This window comes from Coregonus lavaretus (genome assembly GCF_964263955.1).
Source record: "Coregonus lavaretus genome assembly, chromosome: 1".
In the NCBI taxonomy this organism is placed as follows: domain Eukaryota; kingdom Metazoa; phylum Chordata; class Actinopteri; order Salmoniformes; family Salmonidae; genus Coregonus; species Coregonus lavaretus.
In genome coordinates, this window is record NC_139988.1 from 74012568 (window position 1) to 74025041 (window position 12474).

The window sequence follows — 12474 nt, forward strand, 5'->3', positions numbered from 1 at the left end:
TCGAACATCTCTGGAGAGACCTGAAAATAGCTGTGCAGTGACGCTACCCATCCAACCTGACAGAGCTTGAGAGGATCTGCAGAGAAGAATGGGAGAAACTCCCCAAATACAGGTGTGCCAAGCTTGTAGCGTCATACCTAAGAAGACTCAAGGCTGTAATCACTACCAAAGGTGTTTCAACAAAGTACTGAGTAAAGGGTCTGAATACTTATGTAAATGTGATATTTGCGTTTTTTATTTTTAATACATTTGCAAAACTTTCTAAAAACCTGTTTTTGCTTTGTCATGATGGGGTATTGTGTGCAGATTGATGAGGGTAAAAACGATTTGTGTGGAAACAGTCAAGGGATCTGAATACTTTCCGAATGCACTGTATACTTTGAATGAATGAAGCCATGTTTAACATCAGTTCTACGGCTGTAAAGTACACAACCAAAATAAGCTACCATACATTATATTCTTTAACTGATGTTGTCTGTTAAATATAATAGTTGTATATTGTTAAATCAACCTAAATGTGAAAATAATTATTTATCATAAATGCAAGAATATAAAGATGTTTAGCTTTTTTTTGGGTAGTTCGTTTATTTTGTTGAAATAGTTACATTTATATTCAGGTTTGGTATGTTTCAATAAACTAAACTAACTCATGACATTTACTGTAAGCTATTTTAAGCTCTAAGCTATTGAAAATTCATCCCCTATCTTTGTGCTACTTGGAAACCAATGATCATGTTCATAATTCCCTACAAAAATGAATGAATCCAATCTTCCAACTGGCAAGATATCTAGCAAGCTATCTAGTTACTGTGTCTATTAATTGTGAAGAACAGTAAAACAAGCATTTACTATGTAGCACAATGTTTGTGCCATACAACTACCAGACGGGTTCATAAGAAATGTTCAAATTAAATGAAAGCTGCAAGATTGCTGATTTAAAGCTGCAATATGTAACTTTTTGGGCAACCTGACCAAATTCACATAGAAATGTAAGTTATAGATCTGTCATTCTCATTGAAAGCAAGTCTAAGAAGCGGTAGATCTGTTCTATGTGCGCTATTTCTATGCGTCCCGTTCTTAAGTGTCGTTTTTGCATCTTTTACTATCAGTTTTGTACACCAGCTTCAAACAGCTGAAATTACAATATTTTTGGTTGTGGAAAATATATTTCATAGTGGTTTAGATGATACAATGATTATCTACAGTATACATGCTTGTTTTGTCACATAAACTGAAATTAGGCAAACTATTAGAAGTTTAGCGAATGCTGGAGCGATTTCTGCATAGTGCGGCTTTAAAAAACAATTATAATGGGTTACTTCACTGTACAGTCAATTATGGTTGCATTACAAATACAGAAAATATACAACAACTTACTATTTTTACAGCTGAATTAAGATGTTATTGCTGTAAAATGACATTTGGGATTCAACCTCCCCTGGGATTTGAATTTACAACGTTCTGGTTACCAGTGACCTGAAGTTTTCTGCTTTTTGGCAATGACAAAGATTGGCCACATTGGGAAGAATACATTTCTGCACTTTGCTAAAGGTTTCCCAGACTGTTATAAATTACATTATTATAAACTATAATTATTATCTATTACAGTAAATTACTGGCTACTGAGAAGCAGTAAAAATACAGTAAATATACAATTTAGTGTAAGTTTACAGTCAAAGTAGGGTGTTATTGCCCTAAAATGACTATGGTATGCTGCTGTATTCTGATTACAGTAAACTATTGTAAATAATGATATTTACTGTATTTTTACTGCAACCTCTTGGTTGCCAGCAACCTGAATTTCCTGCTACGCCACCAGGTCTCTGGGCATGACATTGGGGGTGGGCAAAGTCAGATTATCTGACGACACCAACATAAAAATAGCAGGGCTCCGGGACACTTGATCTAAAGCGTGAATATATGCTCTGGGGATTTGAACTTGCAACCTCTTGGTCAGAGATGTGTTGATGTTTCTGCATTGCCACCAGGTACATATTTATTACCAAGAACATAATCCACACACTTTCAAAAATAAGGGTACGGTTAGGGTCCAGTGTTGCTCCCTGGGGTACATGAAGGCCAAAGATACACATAAGGTACCTTCAGAATTACTCAAATGATCTCACATGGTACTGTTTTGTACCTTTTAGGGGTAATCTAGTATAATGGTTAAATAAAATCCCTATATTTTGAATACAAGGTACAATCAATCATCTCTGTGCTTTGAAATGTAGGTGGGGGTAATGTACTGGCAGGGGGCCCTCCATTAGCATATTTGGGGCGTGGTCTAAAATATGTATTTGTGCCAACCGTTGGTTAGTGGAAGTGTTGTACCAGTTTAAGTGGTCTATGGTTACGTTAATGGAGGTTGAGCACCTCTTTTGTCCACTACCAATTCTGCAGTCTTTGTAAGAGCATTTGACAATAGAGAGCTACACTATAAAGCGGTTACTGAGCATTTTACAGTAACTTATTGGCAGCTAGTTGCCAGGAAGTTCATTTTTTATAATAACTTACTGGGTCGAGCAATATGCTTTCCTGCATTTTGACCTCTTTTGATTTGAAATAATCTTTCCATACATGTTTGCCCATGGTAGAAGTGGTCAGAAAGTGACTTTTTGGACCTGAATGCTAAAACATTCAGGAGATAAAGGTGTTCAAAGTTGACCCATTTTGCATACCCCACTCTACCATGAGACATCCATATATTCATCACTGAAAAAGATAAGCGGTTGAGTTGGATATCATTACAAAGCTTACAAACTTTTTAATTATTTCCCCCCCAAAATATCATTTTTTTTAACATTAAACGTCAATTATATAATACAAATTTCACATACAGTATGTTGTGGCTTAGACCCCATTGTACATCATCTGAGTTGTTTGTGTTGTTCCCGCCTTTAGTTGAGACACAGCATACTCTTGAATACAGTGTGGGTGTCATGGTTTGTCTGATAACTTTACTAAAATGTGAATACAATTAAAATTGTATCTTTCAAATTGTACCACAAAGATGGTTTTAGGTCCACCCATCAGAGAATGTTGACTTGAATGGGAATATCCATTGTTCTAAATTCTGTGGTCAATCTTCCATAGGAAACCTATTGAAATCACAGAAATATAGATAATAGAATAGCCATTCCCATTCAAGTTAACATTCAACAGGGGGTGGACCGGTGGCCATCTTTGTGGTAATAATGTGAAGTTAAAATGTTAATTCAATTAAAATGTCAATGGTGTACCAGCTAAAATGCAGTGGTCTAAAGGCATAGGCCCATTCTATGAATACTATTTATATGATTGAAATGAAACCTACACTGTATTCAACAGTATGCTGTCTCTCAACCGATGGTGGGCACAACTTAAACACCTCAGATGATGATTGATGTACAATAGGTTCTAAGCTGCAAATTACGTGAGAAAAACATTTTAGTTTAAGGATCTAAAAAAAAATAGTTGACATAAAAAATTACATCATTTTAATTAAAAACACTAGTTTTATAACCCTATTTGTATGCTTCCAAATTATATCAAACTCAACCGTTTATATTTTTCAGTGATGAAGATAAGGATGTCTCATTGTAGGGTGGGGTATGAAAAATGTGGCAACTTTAAGCATCTCCAGAATGTTTTTCGATTCAGGTCCAAAATGTAGTTTCTGACCACTTCTACGATGGGCAAACATGTATGGAACGATTTGTTCAAATCAAAAGGGGTGCAGTCAAATAGTGACTGAATTCATATGGGTCGACCCTACTGTCAGCTGGTTGAAAGTAATTTATTATTAAATTCACAGTAACTTAGTGTGGCCAATCTCTGTCATGCCTACTGACCTGATGCTGTAGCAGTAAGGTCAGGTCGCTGCCAACCAAGAGACTGGGAGTTCAAATCCCCGGTGAGACTGAGTCCCAAGCGTGCTCACAGCAGATAATGTTTTTTTTCTCAGTAAGATACCCATAAAGTATGTTGTCATCAGAAAGATTTTGTGAACCTACAGTAACCTAAAAACACACACTACAAACTTCAGCTAACTTTAGCCACTGTTAGCTAACAATCAATGGAAGTGATAGGGGCAATCGTGCAAATGATTTACAATGTCCAAATCACTTCAAATGGCCTAAACTAAACAAATATAGAACAATGTTATTTAACGGTATGTTGCCATATGGAAACACTGTGCGACAACGGTAATACTCTGCAACTACTAATATCATGAAAAATTGGGTTTTGTAAAACAAATGAGGTGTTTGAAATATAATTGTATTATTTTATTCCTTCACACTTTCTGAAAATATGTTTTCTTGAAATAATTATTCATTCCAGCCCTATTATATATTTAGGTAATGGATATTATAAATATTATAATATTACACATATAGAAAATAATTGTATTAACCATGCATATGTAAATAAAGTTGTATGTTATCTTGGCCATATGTTATCTTTTTTTTTGTGAAGGAGAAATGTAAATATTATTGTTTTATGAGAATAATTTGTGGAGCAAATGAATAACTAGGTCTTAACTAGTTATGTGCATGGGAAAGGGAGCCACACAGAGGAGGTGCATTGTCATTTTTGGCCGATAAAATTTTTGAATTGCACGATTGAATCTATCACTACCATTGTTGTTTTGCTAGCAGTGGCTCAAGTTAGCTGAAGTAGTAGATTTAAAGAAAACCGAACCATGGATTACAGTTTCTCCTGACCCATAGACTACTTTTTCGGTGACATGAAGTTGTAAAATCCTGAACTTCCCCTTTAATATTTGTACGCATTCAGTGAGCAAGTCCAATTGTTTGTTGTTATTCAGGCAAGGCAGCTTCTCCATCATCCCCTGGTTCTTTTGATGCATCCTCCATCATCTGCTTGTACTGGCTGTTGAAAAACCCAGCCTGAGAGAAAGAGACAGGTGTAGAGAGAGATGTAGACAAAACCAATATTCAATTGCGATATTTAACAGTTTGCTGAGTTTGTTGGCAAATGTATTACATAGTAAGGGTATAAGAATGTGTACTATATATTTGATTCCTGTATCGGGCCGGGTAACCACGATTCCCTGCAGTTGACCCAAAAAAAATCAGCTGGCAGTGAAATTAAAACATTCCTTGAACCCGTGGGTCGACTCTCAATACAACAATATGCTTGTTAGAAACGTTGTGTATCATGCTACTACATTTAATTTTTTTACAAAACCAAGCATCTTGTTGTATTGTGTTGCACATTTCATTCTGTGAGTGGTGAGGCAGACAGACCAAGCCACGCAGTGAGACAATGTGGAGTAGGGAACTGTCCTATATTGGTGCTGAAACATTCTAATTTGTACACGTGCAGAGGCTTTCGCAACTGAAACTTTCATTCACCATACGCTAGCCATCTTTATTTAAGTTTCAATTAAATTATTTGATCATCAAAACAATATTGCATGCAAAGGTTTTGCGTTGTTATAGACTGAATAACTTTATTTTCCCCACAAGTGAACGGCTTTTTAGAATTGTTCAGAAAATAAATAAATAAATAAATAACATAAATATAGTAGGTTAGTAGACCTAGCTACTAGGCTGAACTTGGTAACACAACTAACAGAGGACAGGACGACGATAACGCAACATAAAAACAAAAACAGTGACGCTCTTCGTGTTGCTGGCTGGCCGGTGTCTCTGATATTTGATGAGGAGGAGATATGCTGGATAGAGCAGCTAAGCCTTTCACTATATAAGAGGCTATTTTTCAAAGCGATTTGAGTTATCAATGTGCCACATTGTGAAAATAAAAATATATCATTCATGGCATGGTTTCCTTTATCCAACTGTTAATTAGACATGCAGACAAATTAGGAAAATAAATAGGCCTACTGTCTGGACTCCAAAAAAATATTAAATAAATTGATGTAATTTGGCGGGTTCACAGATCAGCTCTCGGGAACGATTTAATGCAGGTGGGTCAGTTCGTGGAGAACAATCTGTTCTGGTGTCGGGTGGGTATTGCAATTGATGTGGCAGGCGTGGGGCGGGTGCGGCTCCAAAGAACTGACTTGTGCAGGACTCTACTATATACTGTGCCTTCAGAAAGTATTCACACCCATTGACTTTTTCCACATTTTGTTGTGTTACAGCCTGAATAAAACATGTATTACATTGTCACTGGCCTACACACAATACCCCATAATGTCAAAGTGGAATTATGTTTTTCAATTTTTTAAACAAATTAATAAAAAATGAAAAGCTGAAATGTCTTGAGTCAATACGTATTCAACCCCTTTGTTGTGGCAAGCTAAATACGTTCAGGAGTAAAAATGTGCTTCACAAGTCACATAATAAGTTGCATGGACTCACTCTGTGTGCAATACCATTGTTTAACATGATTTTTGAGGTAGTCATGACTACCTCATCTCTGTACCCCACATATACAATTATCTGTAAGGTCCCTCAGTCAAACATTGAATTTCAAGCACAGATTCAACCACAAAGACCAGGGAGGTGTTCCAATGCCTCACAAAGAAGGGCACCTATTGGTAGATGGGTGAACATAAAAAAGCAGACATTGAATATCCCTTTGAGCATGGTGAAGTTATTAATTACACTTTGGATGGTGTATCAATGCACCCAGGAATGAAGAAAACCACTCAGGGATTTCACCATGAGGCCAATGGTGACTTTAAAACAGTTACAGAGTTTAATGGCTGTGATAGGAGAAAACTGAGGATGGGTCAACAACATTGTAGTTACTCCACAATACTAGCCTAAATGACAGAGTGAAAAGAAGAAAGCCTGTACATGCATTTGGCAAAGCAATTAACTTGTTGTCCTGAATACAAAGTGTTATGTTTAGGGCAAATCCAATACAACACATTACTGAGTACCACTCCAGATATTTTCATGCATAGTGGTGGCTGCATCATGTTATGGGTATGCTTGTAATCATTAAGGACTGAGGATTTTTTCAGGATAAAAAATAAACGGAATGGAGCTAAGCACAGGCAAAGTCCTAGAGGAAATCTGGTTCAGGCTGCTTTCCACCAGACACTGGGAGATAACTTCACCTTTCAGCAGGACAATAACCTAAAACACAAGGCCAAATCTACACGAGTTGCTTAGTAAGAAGACAGTAAATGTTCCTGAGTGGCCGAGTTTCAGTTTTGACTTAAATCTACTTGTAAATCTATGGCAAGACCTATAAATGGTTGTCTAGCAATGATCAACAACCAATTTGACAGAGCTTGAAAAATAATAATGGGCAAAGGTTGCACAATCCAGGTGTGGAAAACTCTTAGAGACGTACCCAGAAAGACACAGCTGTAATCGCTGCCAAAGGTGCTTCTACAAAGTATTGACTCAGGGGTGTGAATACTTAAGTAAATTATATATTTCTGTATTTCATTTTCATTACATTTGCAAAAAAATCTAAAAACATGTTTGCACTTATGGGGTATTGTGTGTAGATGGGTGAGATTTTTATTTATTTAATCCATTTTGAATTCAGGCAGTAACACAACAAAATGTGGAATAAGTCAAGGGGTATGAATACTTTCTGAAGGCACTGTATGCTGTACATGGTACATTACATGGATATGAAAACTACCCTGGTTTTAGAACTACTTAATAAAAAATGGTGCTGTTAATTAAAACCTTTGAGTATAGATATTTAACATAAGTAAGTGAAATTGATTATACCAAATATGTAATTAATATTACCTTATAAAGCCCAGCTGTGATCAAAGCTAACAGCAGCAGACCTCCCACAACACCCCCAATGATCCCCTTTGTGAAGTCAACCTCAGAATACACCTCCACCTGAGTTTCAATCTGCGGATGACAAATGCATGCAATTTCAACTGAAGCTAAATTAAGTTAACAATCTTACTGGGCATATGACGTAAATGTAAATGTAATAAGGGTTGGAGTCAATTCGAATAGAAGGCAGTCATTTCAGGAAGTAAACTGAAATTCCAATTCAATAAATAAAACATTTTAATACAATTTTTCATTAATTTGCAATAAGCTGAAAAGGAGAAGCTATTTATGCCAAACGTTTTTCCATATTTGGATTTTAAATTCAATTGACTGATTTCAATTCGAATTGACCCCAACCCTGATGGGAGGTATGGGGAGATAACATCTAAAAGGCTACCTTTTGTACAGGTGGGTTATTTTTGGAGTCCGAAGAATAATAGATGTATTGGTTTCTGTCGTAATCTAGAGTGGCACTGCTGACCAAGATGAACTGGGCAGACTCAAGACCAATCTGAGAGCAGAGAGAAAGAGTGAGAAAGATTAGTAGAGAGATATGTACTGTAAATTAGCACTGTTAGCAGTGTGTGTGTGTGTGTGTGGGGGGGGGGGGGGGGGGGGGGGGTAAAATACTGTATACAATTATCCATACCCCCATCCTTTCATTTATTACCTGTTCTATCCATCCAGAGCTGAGGTTACCAGTGATATTGTAAGAGTTACGATACAAATTTCTGATGAAGCTATTGCACATGAACACCCCACAATTTGCGACAGAGCAGTCCTGTGGGATGGGGAAGATAAATTGATTGTGATCACTTTTGAACTAATAACAATCTAACACATTAATATAATAGAATACATTATTTACTGTTAACCCATGAATAAGCATTACAACTATTTATATATGCATTATAGTTCTTAAGCATTTATAACATCCATTGTCATTTATAAAGCATTCATACTCATTTATGAACATAATGGGATATTCATGAAAGTTATAAAGTGTAAACCAAATTATACATTTTAAAAGCCACAAAAACATAATTATAAGGAGGTGTGAATACCTTTTCTTACGTTTGCCTTTATACAGAATCAGGCAACTACCTAAATGTAATTCTGTTTACATTTAACAGCATTTCTAGACACAGCGAATCTGTAACAACACCCGTAACAACACTTGGCTTCAACATGTAAAGAATTCTAGAATACATATTTTCACATTAGATTATGTGTTGAGACATGTAATTAAATAAACAATCTATTAGCAGAAAACCTGTCATTACTACTGTTCGTGACACTCAAGGCAAGTTGGTGTAACTGCAATACCAGGAAGTTGTTGAGAAATATTATTTCAAAGGAAATAGAAGTGGATGGCATTATAAAACAGAAATGGGCTAGCAGTATTCACCACAACAGGATTTTTCTGCAGCTTGTCCACAAACTCTGTGGCAGTGGGTTCCTCATCCTTGACTCTTTGACAACCTTGAATCTGTAACACAAAAGTTTCCTGTCAATTCCGAACAACACAAAACTAAAATAAAACCTGCAATATCCACTTTATTTCTTCGGATTGAACATGTTGCTTACTTTACTTTATATTTGTGCTATTTGTGCATTTATCATTTCTAATGTATTTATACACTGAACAAAAATATAAACACAACATGTGAAGTGTGCTCATGTTTCATGAGCTGAAATAAAAGATCCCAGAAATGTTACATATGCAAAAAAAGCAAAAAGTGTGCTCTTCATGGATGAATCCCGGTTTCAACTGTAGCGGGCAGATGGCAGACAGCATGTATTGCGTCGTGTGGGCGAGCGGTTTGCTGATGTCAATGTTGTGAACAGAGTGCCCGATGGTGGCAGTGGGGTTAAGGTATGGGCAGGCATAAGCTACAGACAACGAACACAACTGCATTTTATCGATGTCAATTTTAATGCAGATATACTGTGACGAGATCCTAAGACCCATTGTCGTGCCATTCATCCGTCGCCATTACCTCATGTTTTAGTATGATAATGCACGGCCCCATGTTGCAAGAATCTGTACACAATTCCTGGAAGCTGAATATTTCCCAGTTCTTCCATGGCTGCATCCTCACCAGAAATGTCACTCATTGAGCATGTTAGGGATGCTCTGGATCGACGTGTACGACAGAGTGTTCCAGTTCCCGCCAATATCCAGCAACTTCGCACAGCCATTGAAGAGGAGTGGGACAACATTCCACAGGCAACAATCAACAGCCTGATCACCTCTATGTGAAGGAGATCTGTCGCTCTGCATGAGGCTAATGGTGGTCATACCAGATACTGACTGGTTTTCTGATCCACGCACCTACATTAAAAAAAATATATCTGTGACCAACAGATGCATATCTGTATTCCCATTCATGTGAAATCCATAGATTAGGGCCTAATGAATTGATTTCAATTGACTGATTTCCTCTTAGAAATTGTTGCATATTGCGTTTATATTTTTGTTCTATGTATATTTTAATTCTGCGTCATTAAGACACAGGATGCCCAACTTCCATCAACACGTCTCTTTCGCCACTAGGGGCGATAAAGTCCTAGATTCACTGTTCCTCTACTCACAAGAAAGCATACAAGGCCCTCCCTCATTCCCCATTCGGCAAATCAGATCATGACTCCGTACTCCTGCTTCCTGTTTACAAGCAGAAGCTCAAACAGGAAGTACCTGTGACTCACTCCGTTGAGCAATGGTCATCAGAATCAGAGATTATGCTACAGAACTGCTTTGTTAGCACTGATTGGAAAATGTTCAGAGACTCCGCTGATAACGTCGACGAGCTAACCACCTCCGTCACCGGCTTCATTGGGAAATACATCGGCGAAGTTTTCCCAACAGTGAAGGTTCGCTGCATCCCCAATCAAAAGCCCTGGATTAACACAGAGGTTTTTCGCTAAAATAAAGGACAGAGCTACCGCACACAGGGCTATCACAGACAAACCTGAGGCTACGCCTGAGGACAGGAACAAGTAAAAGATGTCCCACTACGACCTCCGCAGAGTCATCAAACGAGCAAAATGACAATATAGGAAAAAGGTGGAATCATATTACACAGGCTCAGATGCCCAACAAATGTGGCAGCTGCTACAGTCCATTATGGAATACAAAGACCCAGCCGTGATCTGCCCAACGATGCCTCTCTACCAGACGAACTCAATGCATTTTATGCACGTTTCGACAGTAACAACACCATGCCGTGCATGAGGGCCCCCACCATCCAAGAGGACTGGGTGATCTGGTACTCTAAGGCCGCCGTGAGTAAGGTATTTAATCAGGTCATGACTCACAAGGCTGGATGGTATTCCAGGGCACGTTTGTAGAGCATGTGCAGAACAGCTGGCAGGCATATTCATGGTCATCTTCAAACTATCCAGTCTGTAATCGCCACACGTCTTAAGCTGATGTGATGAGGTGTGAAAGAAGGTGCGCAGGAGGTAAAATACCAAAGACCAGAGTTTAAGTTATTTGCATAAATCAAACGCCCCAAGCTTCAAACGACACTGTACAAGGGAAAACATCCACCTTGGCAAATAACACAGTGAAATGTAGCTCAACCGAGCTACACGCTCTCACAACAAAACAATCACTCACAAAGACAAGGGGAACAGAGGGAACACTTATACACATACTAATTAGGGGAATGAGCACCAGGTGTGTATGATTGACAAGACATGACAAGTGGAGTGATGAGAATGGGATCAGCAGTAGCTAGTACTCCGGTGACGACGAACGCCGAAGCCTGCCCGAACCAGGAGGGGGAGCAGCCTCGGCGGAAGTCATTACAATAGCCCCCCCTGACGCGCGGCTCCAGCAGTGCGACGACCCCGGCCTCGGGGACGGCCAGAAGGACGTGGAGCAGGGCGAGTCGGATGGCGACGGTGGAAATCCCTCAACAGGGAGGAATCGAGGATGTCCCGCCTTGGGACCCAGCACCGTTCCTCCGGACCGTACCCCTCCCACTCCACGAGATACTGAAGGCCCCCCACCCGACGCCTCGAATCCAGAATGGAACGGACCGAGTACGCCGGAGCCCCCACAATGTCCAGAGGAGGTGGAGGAACCTCCCGTACCTCAGACTCCTGGTGCGGACCAGCTACCACCGGCCTGAGGAGAGACACATGAAACGAGGGGTTAATACGGTAATCAGGGGGAGTAACAACCTGTATGTCACCTCGTTTATTCTCCTCAGGACTTTAAACGGCCCCACAAACCGCGGGCTCAGCTTCTGGCAGGGCAGGTGGAGGGGCAGATTCCGGGTCGAGAGCCAGACCCGATCCCCCGGTAGGAACACCGGGGCCTCCCTGCGGTGGCGGTCAGCGTTGGCCTTCTGACGACAGACTGGAGGCGAACGTGGGCAGCATCCCAAGTCTCCTTCTCGCGCCGAAACCAGTCATCCACTGCGGGAGCCTCGGTCTGGCTCTGGTGCCATGGTGCCAGGACCGGTTGGTAACTCAAAACACATTGGAAGGGGGTTAGGTTAGTGGAGGAGTGGCGGAGAGAGTTCTGAGCATATTCTGCCCATGGCAGGAACAACGACCACTCCACAGGCCGGTCCTGACAGTAGGTCTGCAGGAACCTACCCACATCTTGATTCACCCTTTCCACCTGCCCATTGCTCTCGAGGTGAAAACCAGAGGTCAGGCTGACCGAGACCCCCAGACGTTCCATGAACGCCTTCCAGACTCTAGACGTGAACTGGGGACCTCAGTCGGA

The 12474-nt window shown here is 39.7% G+C and overlaps 1 protein-coding gene across 1 annotated transcript in view; it reads right to left on the reverse strand.

Annotated features, from left to right (window-relative positions):
* Nucleotides 1-4452: 4452 nt before the first annotated feature.
* Nucleotides 4453-12474, reverse strand: part of LOC311129575 (integrin alpha-M-like) — an 83225-nt gene continuing 75203 nt past the window's right edge. The window contains exons 26-30 of the mRNA XM_084161915.1: nt 9139-9219; nt 8401-8511; nt 8128-8241; nt 7692-7802; nt 4453-4892 (exon numbers count right to left, since the gene is read on the reverse strand). Coding sequence (XP_084018041.1) covers nt 4803-4892; nt 7692-7802; nt 8128-8241; nt 8401-8511; nt 9139-9219 — 507 coding nt within the window. The 3' untranslated portion in view covers nt 4453-4802. The remainder of the gene's footprint in view (nt 4893-7691; nt 7803-8127; nt 8242-8400; nt 8512-9138; nt 9220-12474) is intronic.